Source organism: Marmota flaviventris, chromosome 10, assembly GCF_047511675.1.
Source record: "Marmota flaviventris isolate mMarFla1 chromosome 10, mMarFla1.hap1, whole genome shotgun sequence".
NCBI lineage: Eukaryota > Metazoa > Chordata > Mammalia > Rodentia > Sciuridae > Marmota > Marmota flaviventris.
The window spans coordinates 70,437,401-70,465,058 of NC_092507.1; the positions used below are offsets into that span (position 1 = coordinate 70,437,401).

General features: G+C 35.6%; 1 protein-coding gene across 4 annotated transcripts in view; it reads right to left on the bottom strand.

The window, feature by feature from the left end:
• Positions 1 to 27,658, bottom strand: part of Ttll7 (tubulin tyrosine ligase like 7) — a 153,363-nt gene that overhangs the window by 85,030 nt on the left and 40,675 nt on the right. For 3 of the 4 annotated variants that reach the window (XM_071617985.1, XM_071617984.1, XM_071617981.1), the window contains exons 3-4: positions 696 to 891; positions 361 to 492 (exon numbers count right to left, since the gene is read on the bottom strand). In XM_071617985.1, coding sequence (XP_071474086.1) covers positions 361 to 492; positions 696 to 720 — 157 coding nt within the window. In that variant the 5' untranslated portion in view covers positions 721 to 891. The remainder of the gene's footprint in view (positions 1 to 360; positions 493 to 695; positions 892 to 27,658) is intronic. The other variant, XM_071617983.1, reaches the window with a different exon arrangement.

Here is a 27,658-nt window from a genome sequence, read left to right on the forward strand (position 1 = left end):
TAGGGTCAGTCATGTCTAAATCCCATTTATAAAGAACATCAAAGTTCAGAGAGCTAAGTTGAGCTTTAAGGAAAAATACAATGTCAAGTTTAAAACTCTCACTTTTTTTTTTTTCATCTAAGCTATTTAACTGCCTTTTTGTTTGAACTGAAATTTTAGAAACCACTTAGGATCTTTTTAAGGATATCATCCTCCACTGCATAGAAAAAGAATCCTTCCAGCATGTCAGAAATTTTATACGAAGCACTTAAAAACCCATTACATAAAAGATAGTTATCTCTCTGCAATTTTATGTTGTTTTCATCACCAAATCAGTTTTTCCAGCAATTTTTAAAATCCCATGATTCTGAGGAGACTTACCAATTTCAAATTTTGTCCCAGCAACATTTGCAGTAATGATTCCCTTTTTTTTCTTCTTTCTAACTTTTCTTTTCATGGTGCTTTGATAAGGTAACTCCATATTCAAATCCAGGGGAGAGGGTCCCTGAATAACTTTAAAAGAAATGTAAAAAACAACCAAATATAACAGAAATTGAAAAAAAATATCCACACCAGAAACACAAATGCCCCCAACAAGGTAAAATAATAAATTATGGTACTTCAAAAGTATAAAAGTAATTTTGCACACTCAACAGTAAACAGTAATGATCTACATCATATCATATGGTGTAATGTGGCTCAGCCAGTCTGCTCACCTCCCTCCTGAGGCAGAGATGGCATTACTGCCTATGCCAATGGGAAAGCAATGTTTGCAGCTGTACCACACTCTCATGAAATCTGCACGTCTTACATTAGTTTAAGTAGGATGTGGTTCCAAATCATTGTGAGTTCTTATCATATTATCTTGGTGGAATCCTCAGATTTTAAGACAGTTATGAACTTCGAAGGTACCTATAGGGATTTTAAAACAAAATAATTTAGAAAAAATGTTTTATGAATTTTTTATATATGCCAATGCTATTTTTTTTTAAAGTCAAGTAATGACAAAAACTACTGTATTTGGTCAACAAGTATTTATTAATGAACTTCTCCTTAAACATATACAAAATGGGTTGGGGGAGTAAAGGGCCCGCCTGGGTTTGACCTCAGCACCACATAAAAATAAATAAATAAAACAAAGGTATTGTGTCCAACTACAACTAAAAAATAAAGATTTTAAAAAGTTACACAAAATGCCAAGTGATGGTCTTGGTCCTGGAAGAGTGTGTCAAGTGGAGGGGGTTTTATGAAATTATGTATCATTTTTACATGATTACAACAATAAAAAATTCACTACCACTTATTGAACACTTACAATCTTCAGCATTTTATATTATGACACTTAATTTCAGCAAGCCTTTGAGGTAGAAGCTTTTTGTCCCCATCTCACAGGTAACTAAATTGAGCTTGTAAAGAACAAACAATTTTGTCTGCTGAGAGACAAAAGTGGAAATTAAAATGAAGATACTTTTTAAAAAATATTTGTTTATTTTTTTAAGTTATAGATGGACATGATACCTTTATTTTATTTATTTCTTCATTTTTATGTGGTGCTGAGGATCAAACCCAGGGGCTCGTACATTCTAGGCGAGAGCTCTACCGCTGAGCCACAGCTCCTGCCCCAAAATGAAGATACCTCTAATGTCAGAGCCAGACTTCCTTAACCAGAAATCATGCAACCTTCAATCTAATACCTAAAATATAACTGCAGTGATACTTTTAATATGTGTAAAATATTTATATTTTATAAAATAACCACCAGGGTAGAGACAGCTTGCTGAGTAATGTGGAGAAGGGATTTGTTTTGAAGGGGGAAGAAAGGAATAATAATAAAGTAGACCACATTTGAATTGTATCTTTAAGAACAATTTTAAGCTGCATAAAATAGGAGGGGTTATCACCATGATGATCTTATTTGAGTACATAGAGGAACACAACAAGCATTTTTAGATGAATAAACCACTTTGATCTGCATGTCAACATGGCCTACAGTACATTTTGTGTGGGTACTGTATATGTATAAACTTTGGTTTCTATGCCCTGACTATATTGTGAGATCTATATTATCAACATTCTGATTTTTCCCTTCTTAAATGTTAAGAATCTTTGAGTTTTATAAAACGTCTCTAAGCGCATGAAAAATTATGAAATCTATTATTATGATAAAAGCATGTTACCAACACCTTTACTAGGAAATTTATTTGGTTCATCAGAAATTCAGAAATACAGCTACATTAAATGGGACTCACATATATCATCCCAAATACCATTATTTCAAAACTAGTGATCTATTATTTCAGAAAAATGGCAATGTGTTAATATTTAAAACAGTTTATCTCATTAACCAACATTAAACTTCAGTTCAATTCTTTCCCATTTTCCAGATGTAGAAACTAAGGCTGGAGATGAGATAAAGCAGCTTAGAAACTGTAAATCTAGACTTTGAACTCAATTCTAATTAAATATTCTCTTCATTGAATTTCACTATTTTCAGATACCATGCTAACAGGCATATCAGAAGTCTACAATTCTAGTGCAGTACATACTGCAAGACATAGCTGTATTCTGGCATGTCTTGCAATATGTACTGCAATAGTATTTGCGATACTTAAAACCGAACAGTGAAATCGTAGTAAACATTGCTAAACCTCCCTTCAGTTTTTTATTGTAAGCTGGATACAAACTAGATCGCATCACAGAAGAAAAGACAGTAGAAGCATAGAGTTCAGCTCCATATCTTTCTAGAGGTTTTCTGATAGTTCGGGAGGTAGGAGTTTACTAGGTCATGTCCAACATCTTGTTACTAGAGTAAACAAAGGCCTCCTTTATAGTATCAGTGTACTCAGTACATTAAAAATAGGTGCCAAAGTCAAGAAGACTTTGAAAACAATGTTCACCTAACACCAACAGGCTCTGTGAGCAAGTTTACTAATTTGTAACAAATCTTGTATTTGTTTTGTATAGAGTTTGAACTCTATACAATAATAAGACAATTTATCCCATCCCTGCAGGAATCTAAGCCTTGGAAATTATTCTGTCCATATATAGGTTTCATTTAATTCCTTTTATGGTTTGATAAAAATATTTATCAAATGTGAGGACTTCAATGTATATTATCCCAATTCTAATTATTTCACTTTATTCCAGACAAGAAATTTAAGATGATAGATTGATCACGCTACTCAGGTGAGCCACAGTTATTTACTTTCCCAAAATAGCATGTTTTAATTACTTTCTAAACTCCTTAAGTCAATAGTTTCTAAAGTTTGAGTGCAAAGGAAAAACACCTGAAGAGCTTTTGAAAATCTTGGTGCCCAGACTAAACCTCAGAAACAAATAGTGCCTAGTCAATGGCATTTGTAAAGCTCTTCAAGTAATTCTAGAATGAATCCAAAGTTGGGAGTTTCAACCATAGGCACCTAATGACATTAAAGCAAATAAAATTAAAACATATGCATAAAAAATTATTTTTAAAAAGTGAAACAAAGAAAAAACTATTATGAATTTTAGAAAAAAGGAAAAAAATCAGATAAAAAACATTTATAAAAATGTTCATGTCGATTTCACCTAAATAAACAGGTCAAAAAAAAAAAAGTAGGTCATCAGAAAATGACTCCTAAGAAACAAAACAAATCATTTTTAAAAGAAAACAAGTTGCCAAATTTTCAAGCCAATAGTAACCTTGAATATAGAACTTCCTAGTACAATAGATAACACACAATTGAAATAAAACCAAAATAATTCCAGTACAAATGTGCTATTGAATCTTTTCTTTCCAGTTTTTCCCGTTGAACTTCTACCAATCACTTAAAGTCCAGATACACATCCGCTTTTCCCGGAAATCTTCCTCTTATTGTGTTTGAAGAAATTCATTTCTCCCTCCTCTGGTCTATCATGGAGATCTTTACTTATATCTCTATTATAATAAAGGCAAGCTCTCCCTAAACAAGGTAGGTTTTGTCCATCTTTTTCATTCCTCCACTCCCAGAGCCTTGAATGGTGCCTGAGACAGTGTCCAAAAAGCACCCGCTCATGAGTGCTATGGCTTGAACATTCATGTGTCCTCTAAAATCATGATGAACTTAATCCCCAATGCAACAGTACTGGGGGTGGGTGGACTTTAGAGGCTGATTAGATGGTGAAAGCTCTTCCTTCATGAATGGGACTTAAGACCCTTACAAAAAAGCCCTCACACAGCTTTTGGCCCTTTTTTGCCTTTCCAGCCCTTATGCCATCTAAGGCCATCCCTTCCAGAGGACACAGCAATGAGGTGGCAGCCTAGAAGCAAACAGTGTAGTCCTCAGAGATCAAGGATATTTCTGGCCCCTTGATCAGGAGATTTCCAGTCTTAATAATTATGAAAAATAATTTATAGATAGATAGATAGATAGATAGATAGATAGATAGATAGATCTCCCCCCATCTGTGGTATTTTGTTGTAACAACATATGGACTAAGACAATAAGTTGAAAAATATCAGCTATGATAGCTGGGAGTAAGCAGTGGAAAGTCACAGATCTCTGAGAAGAAAACATGTTACTGTTCACAATCTATTATTTTCATGTTTTTAAAGTAAAAAAGGTTATTATACTGCCACTTGGGTAATCCAACAGAAGAATATATGGAATATATACAGACTGCAATAGTGGCCTACTATGGCTGGGGAAAGGGCCAAGGGAGACAGGCCTGCATGAACACCTTTTAGTACCCCGTGCATACTTCACTATTCAAAAAAAGTAAAATACTATAATAAAAGTTTGTGTCAACATTTTCATATTTATAACAAAAGCCATCAACCTTTATGTTCTCTTTTTGTCACCTAGCATCATAGGTGACATTTTGGAATCTAGCTTATTCCCCATCTCATTTTCATAACTATTATCCTTTTGCATGACTTTCAGTTCTCAAAACCCACAAAAAAACAAATTTTATTAGTCAGAACAGAGTATATTTTCCTTCAAATAAAAAAAAATCTCAGGAACTTAAAATAATTAAGGATATATTTCTTGATCACAATACATATCCACCAAAGAATGGTGGAGATGTTTTCATTAGATAGATAATTAATAGATAGATAGATAGATAGATAGATAGATAGATAGATGGTTTGGTTATGAGATGCCCCCCAAAGCTCCTGTCATACAGGAATGTTCAGAGGTAAAATGATTGAATTATGAGAGCTATAACCTAGTCAGTCCTTCCTAGCTTGAATGGACTGACTGGGTGGTAACTGTACACATGTGGGGCATGGCTAGAGGAGGAGAGTCACTGGGGGCATGCCCTAAAAGGGTTCATCTTCCTTGTGACACTTCCTTCCCACTCCTTCCCCACACACACACTCTCTCTCTGCTTCCTGATCTCACAATGAGCTGAGCATCTTTCTTCTGCTGGGCCCTTCATCCATTATATGTTATTCACCTTGGGCCCAGAGTAGTGGAGTCAGCCATCTATGGACTGAGATCTCTGAAATCATTAATCCCAAATAAACTTTCCCTCCTCTAAATTTTTCCTGTCAGGTATTTTGGACACAGTGAATAAAAGCTATCTAAATAACTGTTATGTGTGTGTTTGTGTGTGTGAGTATATGGTATATGTGTGTTTTATATATTTACAAATATATACATAATGTTTTAGTTAGCTTAGAAAATACATATGAAACAAAAATATAAAGAACTAGGTGGGAATGACAAACACCAAATCTGATGCCTCTTGAGAGGAAGGAGGAAGACAAAATAGCCAGCCCTGGTCTATAGAGTGAGCGTCTGTATTCTTCTACATATCATAGACATATTTCCTAATATAAAGAAAAGTATACACTGATCACAGGTTAACCTTTTGAAATAACAGGTGGGAATGAAACAACCATGATACTTTTGCTTGAGCCATTGTGTGTCTTTTCAGACATATTGTGTCCTAAATCACACTGTGGAAAGTTAAGTGTGTTCCTAACTTGTATGCATTGTGGCATCTCTAAAGGACACTAAGGGGAGTAACATAATCCAGATTTCCTTTTGACACAGTACATAGTTCTTGTGAGTGCAGGAGTGAAGACAGAGAGTCTTAGAAGGGCATTCTAAAGTACAGGAAGGAGATGCTAAGAGCTTGATCACAGGGAGAAGAATACTGCTACTACAAAATAGCAACAGGACTCAGTGATCAAGAAGGGAAAAGTAATCTCAAATAACTTGGAGATTTCTCATCTAGGAAATAGGATAGGACTTGGTACTTTGCATCAAAATGAAAAAATGCCTACAAAAAAGAAGGCCAATTTGTAATTGGAGATAAAGGATAAAGAAATCATCTATTTTTATAAATGGGGACCACAGAAAGGTCCCTTCCAAAGCATAACTGATCCTATTTTGTGCTATCTGCCAAGAAATGACAATAGACTTCAAAATGCACAGCTGCATGACTGGTGAACAAATGACATCACCCAAATGCCCCCAGTAACAACAATGCATTGACACCACTCATTGTACAAAGTAAGGGGTTTAGAGAAACTACTTACTCCCCTACATAGTAACTCTTGCCTCCTTTTCCGGCTGGGCATATTCCCCAAAGCCATAGCTAAAGATGTAGTTTCTTCCAGATATTTGAAAGTATCATTTGATCAACCACTTCTATAAACCTGATAGCTAAAATAAATCAATTGTGATATTCTGGAAGAACAAATAGAACTATTTATTCATTCTGTAATGAATTAATGTTGGCAAATACTAAGCTTGCTTAGTATTTATTCAGTATTTATGATTTTAAACTACATCACCTACACTTAGGTCTATAGTGTATCTTGTCTTTAGAATTTAGCCTAGAGTGACAATAAAAAGCAGGGGTACTGATAAAAAGGTAATGGTAACACAGCATATCTTAGAAGCATTTTTCCTTATCAATGTCTGTATTTTTGCTACATAGGATAATAAAAAAGGCAAAAACCTCACTCAATAAATGATGGATGGAAAAGGTCAAAGTAAGTAAGAGTTACAGTTAAGTTATTTAAACTGACAGAAGACAAAATTATTTCATAATGTATCTATCAAATGCTTAAATGAGCTGAAAGACTGGATACATTTCTCCTAGAATATAATATTTTCCCCTAGAATATAATATTTCATATCTAAATAGTACTCCAATAGCCTAAAAATAAATTGCATCTGCTCCCTAGAGATCTCATGTGATGATATCAGTTAACTTCCTCATTTTTGCTTACTTTTGTCAAACCACTTGCCTCCTCCTAGTCCCTCATCCTGCAAGATACTGAACCCAGACTAGGAGAATTGAACTTCATATCCTCCAAACATCCAAACTATGCTTTAGTACACAAAGAACTCTTGTTCTAAGCTATGGCATTGGAACTGACTGTTCTTTGGACCCAACTCTTCCTAGAGTTGGATCAAAATGTGAAAGTATGGGATAGAACTGTGGCTCAGTAGCTGAGTACTTGCCTAGCATAACCAAGGTCCTGGAGAGAGGGAATCCAACAAGATGGAAGAGAGGGAACAAGAGAAGTGGAAAATTTCTAAAATAGCAAGCCATGCGTTGTTTGCCAGATAATGCACAATAGATATTAAAATGTGCAGCTGCCTAGCTGGTGAACAGATGACATCAACCAAATGTCATCTGATGCCAGTATTTACTGTTTTAAACATCCAAAACTTAACTCTTTAACTTCTTTCTGAAAACCTGATATTCCTTTTATGTTTCCTATCTTGGTAAAGGATATCATGATATACCTAACATGGAATGTCAAGCATCCAAGAGAAATACATCAGAGTTATCTTTAATTTTCTGTTGAACTCCTGTTTAATACTCAAAGTATACCTTGGTACCAATTTCAGGGCATATATTAGTTCTGATAATTGTATTTCCACCTGCTTTCATGAATTTTAAATTTTAAGTTATAAAATTCATTGAATTGTTAAATAAACCTCCTGTGCTACCCATATTAGTTAACAGCACTTAGTTAACATTACTAGTCACCTACCTAGTAGGTATTTCCTAAATTGTCCTTGCAAACAAACCACCAGTTGAGGCTTATTAGAGATGGCTTAAATAACTCCCTTTCCCAGACTTCCTTGCATGCATGTGTATGTGGCCAAGAACATGGGGACTGATGAGCCAATAAGGTGAAAATTAAAGTTGTTAAGCAGGACTTCCCAGAAAAACACCTTGAAAGCACTTATTTATTTTTCTTCAATGTATACTCATTGGCTGGTTTAGGAACCCTATTAATACAAAAGCCAATTAACAAGAGAAGGTGTAAAAGAATTATTAATTTAAATGTACAAGTGGATCATCACAAAGAGTAAGGTCTGAAAATGTGATTCCAGGAGCTAAGGCAATGCCAGTGACATTGATTTTGTCTTGGAAATGCTGTGTCAACCTCAGATAGCCCAGCTCCAGAGAAAATAAACCTTCATCACGTTTAAGCCACTGTTACTTTAAGCTTCTGTTACAATCACGTAACTGCACCTTTGAATGAACAGGCTACTCCAAGAGAAATTACTGTTTTGGTTATTAAAAAAAAAAAAAAAGATACACAAGCCAAATGCAAAGTCACTGATACAGTGATTCTGAACACTATCATTTTTGCCACAGTCTATGTTTGTCCATTTTCTGCTAACAGTAATCTATTTTTCCTCTGGTGAAGCACTTCTCCCTCATTCTCAACCCCTGTGTAGGGGAAAGAGAGATCATGCTTCCTCTTTAGGTGTTATGTATACTCATTGGCTGGTTTAGGAACCCAGTTAATACAAAAGCCAATTAACAAGAGAAGGTGTAAAAGAATTATTAATTTTAGATGTACAAGTGGATCATCACAAAGAGTAAGGTCTGAAGAAATGACCAGAACATGATGCTTTTTAGGCAAATAACAAAAAACATCTAAGAAGGAATGGGACAGGATAAATGGATACTTTGAGTAAGGTAACAAATTCTAGGGATGTCACAAAGAGATCTGTGGTGGGTGGTATAGGTATAAAGGAAGGAGAAGCTTGTGGGAGATAAGGGTCACTTCAAGGGTTTTGCTTATTCAGGCTCATTGCAGCCCCATTATTAATCTCTGATAATCACGACCTATTTCCAAACTGGTATATGAAGGATATTTCTCTCAAAAGAAACTGCATCTAGGGAAAATCAGGTCAAATGGCCCCTTCTGTCATTCCAGCTCTTCAGGTAACTTCAGCATGAAATAATCAATATGCCACCAACCGGCCTGTTTTGCATTATCTCCTTCACGCGTGTTTTCGGTGGGATGATGCTGATCCTAGCTCCAAGAATGGGTCAATGACTTAGCCGAAAACAATAAAGAATTCCATCCCCTTGACCATGGAGTTGGTTCAGCAATGAACATGGATCCAATGAAAGCCAGTGAGGGTCAGCACTGGGGCTAATTTTCAGAAGATAGGTTATTTTTCTGAACTAGATTTGAGTCTGAGAAGATACATGCCTACAGATGCTGGTCCCATCTTCCCTCTACACAGAGCCTGAGAAATAATTTAGGTTTGATTTTTTTTTAATTAAGAAAATTACTAAAATGTCTTTGCCTAAAATGTCACAACTTATATGAAATAAGAGAAGGCTCCCTTACGTGTTTCCTCTCTGAGACAGCTTGCAAAGTGTCTTAAGGTACACATTCTCCATGCTAAACACAGATCCTGGAACACAGGAACAACTGCTGAGCTACCATATTAGGGGCTATAGTTCTTTAGGAAGTCTTTGAATTTAAAATTAGAAAGAAATTAATTGTACTAACTTCTAGAATCAGATAAATTTGTCACAGCTTTCAAATCTCTCACAATTAAATTAAATCCCAGTAAATTATGGCATGGTCCAAGAATCAAAGTTCACAAAATCCATGTGGAATAAGGCAAACCCATAGACCTATCCCACATAATGCAGCATATACCTCCATTAGTCAAGCTAGAACGTGAGTCTAACATTTTGAAAGAGAATAATAAGACTATTTTGTTTCTGAACTATTAGCTGAGATGCAAAGTGAATTTACAAGATGACCTTTGAAGAGAAATAAAATATTAACACCCTTTATCTAACAGACTGTTGAGAAAATTAAATCAAATCAGCTATATTTAATAAGTGTAGCTCATTTTAAAATAGAACTCTTTTCCAGAAGTCATTCCAGCTCTTTGAAAACACTCTCTCTCTTTCACTACAATCTTTGTCATGAGGCATTTCCTTTTATGGAAACGCAGAGGAAAAGAACTATTTTTGTCCTTCACTCTAATAAACAATAATGGAATGCAGAATAGAACTGGGTCCTAAAGTTAACCAGTGGACAATAATATAATCTCCACAGATATTCTGAATAATTCAAATTCATTTTTTAATCCTTCATTCCTTTTCTTGACCACTATCTTCTCTTCTCACACATGGTAAATACTATAAAGATGTGTCATCAATATGTTTAAAAGTTTATTTGTTCTTCATTATTTCATTACAGACGATATTAAAGCAGCTAATATTTTTCAATGCTCATCATCTCCTTGGGTACTCTAGAAAAAAAAAATACATGCCAAAGATAATATACATGCTTCCAAAGATAGCAGATAAAAAGCAACAAGAACTTGCCTGTATCTCCTTGAGACAGAATGAAAACAACTACAATGTAGCTGCTCAGTGAGATAGGTGACCCGAGTTCAACAGTGGACATACTAGTCTCTCCAGGACAGTTGGAGAAACACAGAGATATTGGATAGTGGAAGAGAAGTGAATAGAGAGTGAAACAGAATGAAAAGCACCAACTGAATGGAAGCATGGCAGGGATGGGGTTGGCAAGAGGAGAGGAGAAAGAGGAAGAGTCCCAGTGAACACCACTGGCTCAGGATTCAGCACCCTTTAGAAACACAGACTAAACATATGCATGATGAACTGGCTCTGGAGAAGTTCTCTGCCATTTTGGGAAGGGCCCTATGGTCTGAGGTCAATGCTTTGAGAATCAGGGCAGAAGAGACAGAACATGCCTCCTTTTGACAAGCCAGCTACTAGAGTCTGGGAAAGTAAGCAGTTGCACATGGTGGCATGGGGTGGGAAGTAAGGACTGGAAACACCAAAACTGGATGGAGAATTGCACAGAACCCACCACCATCATGCCCCCAGCACAAATCTTTGAGATTCCATAGTCTCCCTCTGCCCTCAGGGACATGCAGAGGCACACTGGGACGAAAAAAACATGTAGAGAAATGGAATGGAGCAGAGGACCCAGAAATAACCAACATATCTACAGTCAAGTCATTCCTGACAAAAGTGTTTAAAAAAACTTACATTACAGGAAGAAAAAAAAACAGCCTCTTCAACAAAAGGTGCTAAGAAAACTGAATATCCAAATGTAGAAGATGGAAACTAGACTCCTATCTCTTACCCTGTAAAAAAGAAAATCAAAATGAATCAATGATCTTTTTGCTTTGTTTTGTTTTCTTTTGTGTGATCCTGGGTAGATCAATGATCTTAATTTAAGAAATGAAACTTTGGAACTGCTATAAAAAAACAGGAGAAACACTTCAAGATACTGCCACCAGTACCAATTTCCTGAATAGGACTCTAATAACTCAGGAAACCAAGCAAGAATTGACAAACGGGATTACAGCAAATTAAAAAGCTTCTGCACCGAAAAGAAAACCGTCGATGGAGTGAAAAGACAATCTTCAAAATGTGAGAAAAATCTTTGTTGGCTATTCATCTGACAGAGGATTAATATCCAGAATATATGAAGAATTCAGAAACTTAACAACAAAATAACAAGTTATCCTAGCAAAAAAAAAAAATGGACAAATGATCCAAATAGACACTTTTCAAAAGACAAAATACAAAACGGCAAATAAATATAAGAAAAAAAATGCTCAGAACCTTTAGCTGTTAGAGGAAATGCAAATCAAACCTACATTGAGATTCCATCTCACCCCATTCAGGATGGCTATTATCAAAAAATAACAAAAGCTAGCAAGGATATGGAGAAAAAGAAACCCTTATACACTGATGATGGGATTGTAAATTAGTACAGCCACTGTGGAAAGCAGTATAGAGGTTCCTTAAAAATTAAAAACAGAACTTCCATATGATCCAGCTACCCACTCCTGGCCATTATGAGAAGGAAATGAAGTCAGAATGCAAAAGAGGAACCCAAATAGCCATCCATGTTGTGGCAATATTCACTACAGCCAAGATATGTAATCAGACCAGGTGCCTGTCAACAGGTGAACTGCCTGTCAACAGATGAATGCATGAAGTATAAGACACACACACACACACACACACACACACACACACACAGTGTAGTACTATTTGGCCAAAAAGAAGAATAAAATCTTGTCATTTTCAGGAAGCTAGGCAGGACTGGAGGACATCATTTTAAGCAAAATAAGCCACACACAGAAAGACAAGTATCACATTTTCTCTCATATGCAGAAACTAAAACAAACAAACAAACTTAGAAATACAAGAGGGACTATTAGAGAAAGAGAAGGAGGGTGATAGGGAGAAAAGGGAGAGCAAAAAAAAAAAAAAGGTAAAAGGGAGGGTGGACATGATCAAAGCACAATATATACATGTATGGAAATGTCACTGTTCCATCACTTTGTACAATCAATATGCATTAATACTTATAATAAATGAATGTGTGTGTGCCTCCTGTCTTTGACGTACACATTTTTCTTTTAGAAAATGTATCAGTTCACAAATTACTTGAAAAATAAAAACACATCCAGAATCTGTGACATACTGTTCTCATCAACTATAAATATACTCAAGAATGATGATTGGCCCTAGATGTCTATAAAACCATATGTAACTATATACCCACAATGTGCATCTTAGTGCTGTAAATTAACTTGTATACTAAAAAAAACAAAGCCAGTTGATTTCTCAGTTGTGCCTCAGGGGATCTGGACTTACTTTTTTTTAATCATATCTAGTATTCAGAATTATCCAACATAAAGTTTCACTGGGGAAAAAATCACATTTATTAGAGAAATTTTAATCAATGTACTGCAAAACTCATCTGTTTCTGGCTTAAGCTGGTTTAGATGATCATGTCATATTGGTTAAGTGTATATTAACACATTTCTTTGAAAAACTTCATTTCTCTATTCTCGGGCCCTCTATTAAAACAAAAACAGATTTATTTACATTAAGAACATGGAAAAGACAAGTCTTACAACAATATATATTTGGTATGCAATTTTAAATACTTACATCATTATTATTCAATTATTAAATATTTCACTTGAATGTCTTCTAAAATACACATCAACTAAAATATTAGTTTCTTTTTTTAATTTTTTATTTGTTTTAATTAGTTACACATGACACTACAATGACCTTGATATATCATACATTTGAATCAGATGGGATATAATTTCTCATTTTTCTCAGTATACAGGTTGCAGAATCACATTGGTCATGCAGTCACATATATACACACAGTAATAATAATGTCTGTTTCATTCTACTATCCTTCCTATCCCCCAATCTCCTCCCCTCCCCTGCCATCAATTCTCTCTACCTAATCTAAGGTAACGCTATTCTTTTTTTTTTCTCACATCTTCAGACATGTATTTTGTATAAAGATGAGGATCTCCTTCCATCTTCCATGCAATTCCCCTTCTCCCTCCCTTTCCCTCCCACCTCTCTTCCCTATCTAGAGGTAATCTTCTTCCCATGCTCTTCCTCCCTACCCCATTTTGAGTCACCCCCCTTATATCAGAGAAGACATTCGGCATTTGTTTTTTTGGGATTGGCTAACCTCACTTAGCATAATTTGCTCTAATGTCATCCATTTCCCTGAAAATGCCATGATCTTATTATTTTTTAGTGCTGAGTAATATTCCATTCTGCATAAATGCCACATTTTTTTTATCCATTCATCCATTGAAGGGCATCTAGGTTGGCTCCACGGTCTAGCTATTGTGAATTATGCTGCTATAAACACTGATGTGGCTGTGTCCCTGTAGTATGCTGTTTTTAGGTCCTTTGGGTATAGTCCAAGAAGAGAAATAGCTGGGTCAAATGGTGGTTCCATTCCCAGCTTTCCAAGGAATCTCCATACTGCTTTCCAAATTGGCTGCACCAATTTGCAGTCCCACCAGCAATGTATGAGTGTACCTTTTTCCCCGCATCCTCGCCAGCTCTTGTTGTTGTTTGTCTTCATCATGGCTGCCATTCTTACTGGAGTGAGATGGTATCTTAGAGTAGTTTTAATTTGCATTTCTCTGATTGCTAGAGATGATGAGCATTTTTTCGTATATTTGTTGATTGATTGTATATACTCTTCTGAGAAGTGTCTGTTCAGGTCCTTGGCCCATTTGTTGATTGGGTTATTTGTTTTTTTGGTGTTTAGCTTTTTGAGTTCTTTGTATACTCTGGATATTAGGGCTCTATCTGAAGTGTGAGGGGTAAAAATTTGTTCCCAGGATGTAGGCTCCCTATTCACCTCACATATTATTTCTCTTGCTGAGAAAAACCTTTTTAGTTTTAATTCATCCCATCTGTTGATTCTTGATTTTAATTCTTGTGCTTTAGGTGTCTTATTAAGGAAATTGGGGCCTAGCCCCACATGATGGAGATTAGGGCCTACTTTTTCTTCTATTAAATGCAGAGTCTCTGATTTAATCCCTAGATCCTTGATCCATTTTGAGTTAACTTTTGTGCATGGTGAGAGATAGGGATTTAATTTCATTTTGTTGCATATGGATTTCCAGTTTTCCCAGCACCATTTATTGAAGATGCTATCCTTTCTCCAGTGCATGCTTTTAGCACCTTTGTCTAATATAAGGTAGTCATAATTTTGTGGGTTAGTCTCTGTGTCCTCTATTCTGCACCACTGGTCTACCCAGCCTGTTTTGGTGCCAGTACCATGCAGTTTTTTAAGGGCAAAGGTGCAGTGTGTACAGCCTATATCTCCACAGCACTGGGCATCAGGAGCTTCATTTTTAAGTCCCAGTGTTTAAGGAACTAAATACTTCAAGCTCTTCTTTCTCATCAGCAGACCTGACTTTCACATCGTCACCACACACCCCAAGATCATAGAGTCTGAGAAGTGAAACTTGCCACTATTAAGTAAACAGCAATAGGTAAAAATGGTACAATCACTCAGGAATGATCAAATTCACTCAGAAACTGTACCTTTATCGGATCAAGATTTGGCATCACAAGATTAAGATCATTCACACAGGTAATCTCATTGAGATGATTAATTTGACATGACAACTTTGAGAGGCCACAATACCCAGATATTTGTTCAAATACCAGTCTGGATGTAGCTGTGAAGGTACTTTGTAGATAAATTAATATTTAAATCTATAGACTTTGAGTAAAGCAAATAACTCTCCATAATGTGTGTGGGCCTCATCCAATCAGCTAAAAGTTTAAGAGAAAACAAGCTGAGCTTCCCCTAGAACGAGGAAATTCAGCCTCAGATCGTCTTTGGACTCAAACTGCAATTTCAACTCTTTCCTGCCAGCCTACTAGACTTGCAAACCTTCATCATCACATAATCCAATTTCTTAAATAAGTATCTTTGTTCTCTCTTCCTCTTCCTCCCTCCCCCGCCACTCTCCACACACACACACATACACACACACACACAAAAAAAAAAAAAAAAAAAACAAAACTATTGTTTGTTTCTCTGGTGAACCCAGACTAATTCATTCATTATTCCATAGGATCAGTTATATTTCATATAACTAAAATTACAATTGAAAATGTTTTATACAGCAAGAAGATTCCAGATGAAAAGATAAACCATATAAATATAAACAAGATAAAAAGCAAGGATGCTTACTACAAAAGAAATAAATGGATGAGGACACAGAATAAAGAACAATCAATAAAATTTATATCTATAACAAAAGTGAGGAAATCAGAGATAAGATACTATCCATGATTACCACCACTTTTCTTTGATTCTAAGCCACACTGTTTTGTTTTCTTTTATACCACTTAAAAAGAACCTCTAAGAATTATGATGTATCTTATCACTGCTGTCAGCCAGGTGGCAGTCCTGACAGTGTCTGCGCATACACAACAAAATTCACAGCATCAGTGTGGAAGCTGAAAGAAAAACCCATATACAAGAGTGGAACTCTTTTAATAAATACTGGTACTGGAGAACAAAATTGATCACATTATATTGTTATATTGTGTGCATATATGAATATTTAATAACAACTGCCAGTTATATGCATAATTTTGATACACCAATAAAAAATGTAAGAGTAGGGGTTGGGGTGTGGCTCACTGGTAGAGTGCTCACCTAACATGCATGAGGCACTGGGTCGATCCTCAGCACCACATAAAAACAAACTAATGTATCCTCCTAAAACTAAAGATACATAAATAAATAAATATATATATTTTTAAAAATGTGAGAGAGTAAAATAAAATACTACAACATTGACTCTCAATGGATACCTTGGTATGAGAACTGAATCAAGAAGAAATTCAAAAGAGTTTCTCTTCCAATGTAAAGAATTTTTTAAGGAATGCTTTAATCAATTTATTTTATGTGTATTTTCCTTTCTCTATATGGATGAAAGTGATATGTGATGCTTAAAAACTACCTCTAAAGACTCTATCAACATGTATGAAATAAACTGCAATATTAGGAAAGCACTGTTACATAATTGAAATTGCAGTTCTTTGCCTAAGTGAATAAAACAATGGTGTCTTGCATGCAATTGATCTTAGCTATAGTAAGAAACAGCAACTTACTAGCTATCAGAATGTCTAGTGTACAGAACTCATGGCAGCAGTAAACACCATTTAAGCCTTTACACCATGCCAGTAGTTCTCAAACTAGAATGTGCATCCAAATCTCCTGGAAACAAAGACTGCTTGTGCTTCTGGTTCAATACACCACAATTCACATGAGACTCACCCCTGGGCAGGGTTGAGAATCCTTCTGCACTTAGACCTGGATTAGCTCAGAGTCAGAGGGCTGAGAACAGAGGAAGGACATCAGTTCCTGCTGCTGCACAGGGCAGGGGAAAGCAATGACTGACTCATGCATGAGCTATTTCTAAATCAATGACATCAATAATCTGCAGAAGGCACTCAGGTTTACAATCATGAATGTGAAAAAGAGAGAAGGTGGAACTCAAATCCTTTCTAGTTCTAAAATTCAAAAGTTTTGGCCCTGAGGTGGAAATGGTTTAAGTTATTCATTCATAACCTAGATAGGTTTTCTAATGCAAGTCTCACTCAAAATAGAACTTCCCATATTTCAGCTGAAAATGAACCTAGAGCCAGACAGGGTGGTGCATATCTGTAATTCCAGTGACTCATGAGGGTAAGATAGGAGGATCAGTTCAAGGTCAGTCTCAGCAATTTAGTAAAATCCTCAATAACTTAGTGAGATCCTGTCTCAAAAATAAAAAATCAAAAGGACTGGGAATGGTAGCTCAATGGTAAAACACCCCTGGATTCAATCTCTGGTTGAAAAAAAAAAAGGATATAGAATCAGAATCAGATTGCTTTCAGCAATTCTCCTCAAATGACAATGATAAAACTGTCAAAGAAACAAACATTTCAGGATTCTGGAAAATGACCAAAGGCATACAAGAAATAAAGAAGCCTGGATTCAAGGAAAAGTGAGAATGCTGGAAAAATGAGGATGCTAAACTTCATAAAGTCAGTCACATAAGGGTCAAATGGAATTTTCCTTCACGAAAGGAGGTAGTAAGGGTAGCAGTAATGAACCTGGGGAAGAAGTGGGAGCAGCATTTCAACCTAGGACCATTCCCATACTCCACCACTTTTCTGTGATAGTTCTTCCAGGGCTGGGCAGGATAAGGACCAGAATCCATGTTGCTGGGTGGGGGGGACTGCCTTGATTTGAAGCAAAGTATGGAAAAGCACCTTGCCTTTGGACTTGCCAAAAACAATAGCAGACTCAGTGGAAAAAAATAATGAAGAGCCACTATCACAGGTATCTGTGGTTGTGATCCTGGGCAATAAAAAAATTAGCCAGAAAAATACAGGTGTCATGACTACCAGCCCTTCATATCACCTAACCCCAAAATGACGGTGCCTGCCATTTCTTTCTGCTTTCCTTACTCTCTGCTCCTCACTCATCTACCAAGAAGATAAGTACATTAGCAGGTTTCAAATGGCAAACAGATAATATATAAATTCACATTATCAATGGGGATGTTTCTCTTCTTTGATTAACCAGAACTCAATTATGTTTACTTCTTGATTATCACTTGGGTTCTAGTTAGATGAAACTGTATGTTATAGTTTGGGTGTGATATGCCCCCCAAAAGTTCATTTGTGAGACAATGCAAGAAGCTTTAGAGGAGAAATGACTGGGTTATAAGAGCTTTAACTCAGTCAGTGGTAACCTAAGGCAGAGGGGGTGTGGCTGGAGGAGGTGGGTCATTGGGGCATGCCTTTGGGGTATATATTTTGTATCTGCTGAGTGGAGTCTGTCTGTCTGTCTCTCTCTCTCTCTCTCTCTCTCTCTCCTTCCTGATCATCAGGAAGTGAGCCACTTCCTCTCACTCGCTGCCGCACTCTTTTGCCATGATGTTCTGCCTCACCTGGAGCCCTGAGGAATGAGCCTACTATCTATGAACTGAGTCCTCTGAAACTTGAGCCCGCCAAAAATCTTTTCCTCCTCTACAATAGTTCTGATCAGGTCTTTTAGACACAGCAGTGAGAAAGCTAACTAAAACACAGCAAAACAGCTGAATTCCAGGCAGACGACATTACTACAAATATTAGTAGAATATATATATATATATATATATTGGAAGACTCAAAGGAAACTAATATATTGGCCTGGAAAATTATCATTGCTCTTGATCTCTTTTAACACTAAGACTAGGGAGCTGAAGTATCTTTCTCAATACAAAGTTCCTCGTAATTACACTTCTCCCCATGGAGTTCTCATCTTATGCTGTCAAGGAAGAAGTAAGAATGCTGACTTCATAGAGACAATCATGTAACTGTCAAATGGAATTAATTTTCCTTCATGAAAGGAGGCAGTGAGTTGTAGTAAGGATATCAATGAGGAACATTAAAGCTATTTATAGAAAGCATCCCTGTCATTTATTCTTATTTAAAATTTTATAAATATATTCTTCTTAATGAGAAGAATAAAGAGTTAAGTACAAACATTAATTTCAACATAAAATCTTTATTCTCAGGAAAGGCCATTCTTACTTATTTGTACTTATGAATCATACAAAAGAGTAATTGTCCCTTGACTAATAAAGAAACATCTTCTGAACATGATAGGCCCTCCAGCATTCCATAATTTTCTTTTGTTGTTGTTTTTGTTTTTGTTGTTGTTGTTGTTGTTGTTGTTTGTTTTGGTAGTACTGGGATTCAACCCAAGGATGCTTTATCCTTTTTTTGTTTTTTAATTTGAGACAGGATCTCATCAAGTTGTTGAGGCTAACCTCGAACTGCAATTCTCCTGACCAAGCCTCCGAAGTTGCTAGGATTATAGGAAAGCACCACCACCCCCAGCTCAAACATTTTTTTTAAATTAAAGTAACAATTTTTAAAAATAGCTGAAAAATTCTCTATTCAATTTTATTGTTTATAATTATTTCCTCAAAGTAAACACAGATATTCTTAGAAATGTCAGGAACACAATTTGATGATATTCAATGCATTTCCCTGATTACCATACTTTCCTCGAGTTTACTCTTGGTAAAAGGGTAAAGGGTAAAAGGGTAATTTAATAAAGTAAATATTTAGATTCCCAAAGAGGATGCAGGAACATGAGAAAATATTGTATGATAGACAATGGTTATTTTTCAGTTTATTCTAGATTGTACTGATTCTATCCAGAGTTACATCACTAAATTGGAAATGTCATTTACAAATAATATTTCATGTAATACAACATTAAATGTATCACTGTTGTAAATATAAATCATCACTTCATGAATAATTCATTGTCTTTAGTACTATTAAATTAGAAAACTGGGCATAGTAATTACTAAAATTAAACTGAAAGCATTTAAAGTTATTGGTTTGCTTATTTAAAGATAGCTTATAATTTTCCTCTGTCATTACCCATTCATGATAAAAATGCTGAAGGCATTATGAACAGAAATACCTCATCATAAAGGCTATATAAAATAAACCCAAAGACAAAATCATAATTAATGAGGAAAAACTGAAAACACTTGTCTTTAAAATTCAGAACAATACAAAGATGTACACTCTCACACTCCTATTCAATATAGTACTTGAAATCCTAGCCAATACAATTAGGCAAGAGAAGGAAATAAAATAGATAAAAATAAAGAAAGAAGTCAAATTATCACTGTTTGCAAATGATATTGTTCTACACTGAGAACATCCAGAAAGTTCTACCAGAAGTCTTTTACAGCTAACAAATAAATTCAGGAAAGCAGCAAGATACAAAATCAGCATCCAAAAATAAATAGCTTTCCTATACACCAATAATGGATTTGCCGAAAAAGAAATGAGAAAAACAATTCCATTCACAATAACCTAAAAAAAAATACTAGGAATAAGTCTATCCAAGAAGTTAAAAACACCTCCACCATGAAAATTATAAAACACTGATCAAAAAAAAAAACTGAAGAAGACACTAGAAGATAAAAAGATTTATCATGTTCATGGATAGGCAGAATTAATACTTATAAAATGACCATATTACCAAAAACAATATATAAATAAACTCAATGCAATCCTCATCAAAATACCAATGACATTCTTCACAGAACTGGAAGGGAGCAGTCAAAATTCATTTGGAAGAATAAAAGTACCAGAATAGACAAAGAAATTCTATCAAATGCAATTCTCATTGAAATTCCAATGATATTCCTCAATCAGAAACAGAAAAAGCAAGTCATGAAATTCACTTAAAAAAAAAAAATAAGAGAACCGGAATAGCCAAAGCATTCCTTAGCAAGAAAAGCAAAGCAGGAGGCATCCCAATACTAGACCTCAAATTGTACTATTGAGCTATAGTAACAAAAACAGCGTCGTTTTGGCACCAAAGCAGGAGAAGACCAATGGAAAAGAATAGAAGACACAGAGACAATCACACATAAATACCACTATCTCACACTAGACGAAGGCACCAAAAACATATGCTGGAGAAAAGATAGCCTTTTTAACAAATGGTTCTGGGTAAATTGGAAATTCATATGTAGTAGAATGAAATTTAACCCTGTCTCTCACCCTGCACAAAACTCAACTCAAAGTGGATTAAAGATCTAGGTATCAGAGCAGAGACCCTGCACCTGCTAGAAGAAAATGTAGGCCCAACACTCCAACATGTTGCCTCAGGAACTGACCTCCTTAACTCCTAGAACACAAGAAGTAAAATAAAAACTCAATAAATGGGATGGCATCAAATTAAAAAGGTTTTTCACCCCAAAAGAAACAATTAAGTATGTGAAGAAACAATCTACAGAATGTGAGAAATTTTTTTCTTACCTGCTTCTCAGATAGGGCATTGATACCCAGGATATGCAAACAACTCAAAAACCTTAATACCAAAAAACAAATAACCCAATCAATAAATTGGCAAAGGAAATGAACAGACACTTCTCAAAATAAGAAATATATGACATATATGAATAGCAAGTATATTTTTTAAATGTTCAACATGTCTAGCAATTAAAGAAATGCAAATTAAAACAACACTGAGACTTCGTCTCACTCCAGTCAGAATGGCAATTATCAAGAATACAACAAGTAACAATAAACCTTGGCAAAGACTTAAGGAAATTGGCACAAATTGTTGCAACTACTCTGGAAAGCAGAGTATGGAGTATTCCTCAGAATACTAGGAAAAAACCATCATGTGACCCAGCTATCCCACTCCTTGGTATATATCCAAAGGACCTAAAAATCAGCATAATACAGAGTTTCAGCCACATCAATGTTCATAGCAGCTCAATTCACAATAGCTAAGCTATGGAGCCAACCTAGGTGCCCTTCAACAGATGAATGGATAAAGAAAAAGTGGTATACATAAATAGAGTATTACTCAGCCATTAAAAAGAATGACTCTATGGCATTTGCCAGTAAATGGATGGATCTGGAGACTATCATGCTAAGTGAAAAAGGACAGTTCCAAAAAGTCAAAGATCAAATATTTCCTCTGATATGTGGAAGATAATCCAAAATAAGAGGAAAGGATAGAAGAAAGATCAATGGAGTAAACAAACAAGAATGAAGGGAAGAGAGGAGGGATTAGAGAGGGAAAGATAATAGAATAAATCTGACCTAACTTTCCTACATACATATATGAATATACCACAGTGAATCTCACCACAATGTACATCCACAAGATACTAATTTTTTTAAAAAACTATAAGCAAATAGCAGTAAAGAGCAGAGGGAAAGGAACAGGGGAAGGAAGAAAGAGATAAAAGCAGAAGTACCAGGAACTGAATTAGAACAAATTCCATGTTTTTGTAATTATGTCAAAATTACTCCTACTGTCATGTATGTAAATAAAAAAAGAAAAATATTCCTAATAAAAAAGTTTTTAAAAAGCAATGCTGATGGCATCCCAATACTGAACTTCAAATTATGTTACAGAGCTATAGCAAAAAAATAAAAAGTTGCATACTACTGGCATAAAAACAGACACATAGATCAATGAAACAGAATAGAAGACACAAAAACAAATCCAAAAAGATACAACATCTTATATTTGACAAAGGTGCCAAAAATATACATTGCAGAAAAGACTTTTTAACAAATTATGCTACAAAAACTGGTTATCTATATGCAAAAGAATGAGACTACATCCTATCTCTCACCCTGCACAAAACTCAACCCAAAATGAATCAAAGACCTAGGAATTAAACCAGAAACTCTGCAACTGCTATAAGAAAACCTATGGTTAACACTCCCACATACAGGCACAAGCAATAACTTCCTCAATGGAACTCCTAAAGCTCAGGAAACAATACCAAAAATTAATAAATGAGATGGCCTCAAGTTAAAAAGCTTGCGCACAGCAAAGGAAACAAGAGTGAAAAGAGAGAACCTACGGAATGGGATAAAATCTTTACTAGCTACTTTTCTGACAGAGGATTAATATCCAGAATACACAAAGAACTCAAACCCACACACACACACAAAAACCACTACCCTAACTAATAAATGGGCAAATGAACTAAACAATACAAATGAACAACAAATATATGATAAAATAGTCCACATATTAACTGGAATATGCAAATCAAAACTATATGAGATTTCACCTCACTTCAGTTAGAATGTCAGCCATCAAGAATACAAACAATAATAGATGCTGGAGAGGATGTAGGGGAAAAGGAACACTTTTACATTCTTGGTGGAGTTGTTAATTAGTACAAACACTGGAAATCAGTATGGAGGTCCCTCAAAAGACTGGGAAGAGAACCACAATATGACCCAGCCATATCACTCCTTGGCATTTATCCTAAATCATCATACCATAACAACATGTGCGTATCCTGTTTATAGCCAAACTATGGAATCAGCCAAGGTGTCTATCAATGGATGAATGGATAAGGAAAATGGGTTATGTATACATAACTGAGTTTTATTTAACCAAAGAGAAGAATAAAATTCTTTTCATTTGCAGGAAAATGGATGGAACTTAAAAGTATCATGTTAAAAGAAATGTCAAACTCAGAAGGTCAAGAGTTGTAAGTTTTCTCTCAAATGTGGAACTTAGAGAAAAAAAATAGAAGGGCAAAAAAAAGGTTTGAAGAATCTCATGAAAATAGAAAGGAAACCAGTAAAGTAGAGAAAAGAAAACAGGAGGAAGGAGGAGGGGAGGAAAAGAAGAGATACTGGGGTACAAAATTGACCAAATTATATTGTTCTACTGTGCATGTATGAATATGTAACAAATCCCACTACTGTATATAATCATAATGCACCAATTAAAAATATGAAAAGAACCTGCACAGGAGCCCAGGCCCAGGGTAGGCCCGGGTCCATCTCGCCACCAGCAGACCTCAGCTGGAGCTCTGGCTCCAGTACAGGACCAGACCACCTTCACCGACCAGCAGACACCAGACAGAGCTCAGGACCAGATCCACCTCCACCAACCTGCAAGGGAACCCAGGCCCAGGGTAGATCCAGGTCTGCCACCTCCCCACACCTGAGAGCTCAGGCCTAACCCACTTCTATCTTGGGACATTGCAAACAACTCCATAGCCTTCACCACATAGTAGCCTCTACCTTGGGATAACAGACAAGGCCTAAAAGCAGCTGCGTCTGGAGCAGGCATCCCAAAGCCAGCGTAAGGCCCACCCTTTCAGCCCCATCTCTGAAAGACACTGCATCCATCTTGGGGCACCTTCACTGCTATCTCAAGTTACCTCCGCTATTGTCGCCCCCATCTTTAGCTGCAGTAGTATCCATCATGGGACACCGGTAGGGTCTGGAAGCCCAACACCAAGGTGAGGTACAGATAATCTGCATGGATACTACGAGATTATATGGTAAAAACTGTAATACCTCAGATCCACACTGCAAGAAAGGAAGACACATAGACAACATGAAAAAACAAGAGAGGAAAATGCCCCAAACAAACAGGACACTACAATAACAGAACCCATGGACAGTGCAGCTGATGAAATGTCAGAAAAGGAGTTCAGAACGTTCATAAGTAAAATGATCTGTGAATTAAAGAATGACCTAAATGAGTAAATACAGACAAAAACTGATCACTCCAACAAAGAGATAAGAGAACAAATATAGGCAACCACTGATGACACCAATAATCAAATAAGGGAGCAAATGCAGGCATCCATTGATCATACCAACAAAGAGATAACGGAGCAAATACAGGTACCAAACGATTACTTTAAGAAAGAGAGGGAGACTTTGAAAAAAAATCAGAAATCCTTGAAATGAAGGAAACAATGAACCAAATAAAAAACTCAATACAAAGCATCAACAATAGACTGGATCACTTGGAAAACTGAACATCAGAAAATGAACACAAAGTACACAATCTGAAAAATAAAGTTGACCACACAGTGAGGATAGTAAGAAACCATGAACAGAACATCCAAGAATTATGGGATAGCATCAAAAGACTTAATATACGACTTATTGGGATAGAGGAAGGCACAGAGTTTCAAACCAAAGGAATGCACAATATCTTCAATGAGATACTAACAGAAAATTTCCCAAACGTAAGAATGAAATGGAAAATCAAATACAAGAGGCTTACAGGACACCAAATGTACAAACTTACAATAGATCTATACCAGGGCACATTATAATGAAAATGCCTAGCATATAGAATAAGGATAGAATTTTAAAGGCTGAAAGAGAGAGGAATCAGACCACATACAGGGGGAAACCAATTCATATCTCAGCAGATTTTTCAACCCAAACCCTCAAAGCCAGGAGATCCTGGAACAACATATACCAAGCTCTGAAAAAAAAAAAAAGCATGTCAACCAAGAATCTCATATACAGCAAATTAAGCTTTAGATTTCATGATAAAATAATAAACAAAAGTTAAAAGAGAAAACATTCGGCATTTGTTTTTTGGGGATTGGTTAACTTCACTTAGCAAATCTTTTCCAATGCCATCCATTTAACTGCAAATGCCATGATTTTTATTCTATTTTATTGCTGAGTAAAATTCCATTGTGTATATATGCCACATTTTTTTTATCCATTCATCCACTGAAGGACATTCTAGGTTGACTCTAGAGTTTAGCTATTATGAATTGTGCTGCTATAAACATTGATGTGGCTGTGTCCCTGTAGTATGTTGTTTTTAAGTCCTTTGGGTATAACTCATAGTGGGATAGGGAGGAGTAGCATGGGAGGAATAGATAAATTCTAGATAGGGAAGAGGGGTGAGAGGAAAAGGGAAGGGGCAGAGGATTAGCAAGGATGGTGGAATGTGATGGACATCATTATCCAAAGTACATGTATGAAGACATGATTTGTGGTGAACACACTTTATATACAAAGATGTGAAAAATTGTGATCCATATGTGTGATAAGAATTGTAATGCATTCTGCTGTCATGTATTTAAAAAATAAAATCAATTAAAACAATAAAATAAAATTTAAAAAGGTAAAAGAATTTACAATTAGAAAGCCGGCACTATAGATCGTCCTTGGCAAAATATTCCATGAAGAGGAAATGAAAATCAGCAGAGGGAGGTAGTACACTAAAGGAAAAACGAATCAAAGGAGAAACCAAGTCAAGTTAAATAACAAAAATGGCTGAGAATACAAATCATATCTCAATAATAACCCTGAATGTTAATGGCCTAAACTTACCAATCAAAAGACATAGGCTAGCAGAGTGGATCAAAAAAAAAAAAAAAAGACCGAACAATATGCTGCCTCCAAGGGATTCATCTCATAGGAAAAGACATCCACAGACTGAAGGTGAAAGGTTGGGAAAAATCATACCACTCACATGGACCACAGAAGCAAGCAGGGGTTTCCATCCTCATATCAAATAAAGTAGACTTCAAGCTAAAGTTAATCAAAAGAGATAAAGAAAGACACTATATACTGCTCAAGGGAACCATACATCAACAAGACTTAACAATTATAAATATATATGCCCCAAACAATGAATCATCTACGTTCATCAAACAAACTCTTCTCAAGTTCAAGAGTCAAATAGACCACAACACAATAATTCTGGGTGACTTTATCACACCTCTTTCACCACTGGATAGATCTTCCAAACAAGAGCTGAATGAAAAAACTACAGAACTCAATAATACCATAAATAACTTAGATTTAACTGACATACAAAGAGTATATTATCCATCAACAAGTGAATACACTTTCTTCTCAGCAGCACAAGGATCCTTCTCTAAAATACACTTTATATTATGCCACAAAGCAACTCTTAGCAAATACAAAAAAGTAGAGATACTACCCTACATTTTATCAGATCATAATGGAATGAAATTAGAAATCAATGATAAAATAAGAAATAAAAGCTACTCCAAAAAAAAAAAAAGCTACTCCAACACCTAGAGACTAAATAATGTTACTGAATGAACAATGGGTTTGAAAAGATATCAAGGAAGTGATTAAAAAATTCTTAGTAAATGAAAACGCTGATACAACATATCAAAATCTCTGGGACACTATGAAGGCAGTACTAAGAGAAAAATTCATTGCAAGAAGTTCATTCCTTAAAAGCAGAAAAGTCAACAAATAAATGACCTAACATTACATCTCAAAGCCCTAGAAAACGAAGAACAAACCAACACCAAAAGCAGTAGAAGACAGGAAATAATTAAATCAGAGCTGAAATCAATAAAATTGAAACAAAAGAAATAATTGAAAAAATTGACAAAACAAAAATTGGTTCTTTGAAAAAATAAATAAAATTGGCAAACCCCTAGCCATGCTAATGAAAAGAAAGAGAAAACTGAAATTACTAACATATGTGATGAAAAAGGAAATATTAAACAGACACTACAGAAATACAGAAGATAATTATAAATTATTTTGAAAATTTTCACTCATATAAAATAGAAAATTTCTAGAGTCTTATGATTTGCCCAAATTGAATCAGGATGATATGCACAATTTAAACAGATCAATTTCAAGCAATGAAATAGAAGATGCTTATCAGCAGCCTACCAACCAAGAAAAGCCCAAGACCAGATGGATACACAGCTGAGTTCTACAAGACCTTTAACGAAGAACTAATAGCAATGCTCTTCAA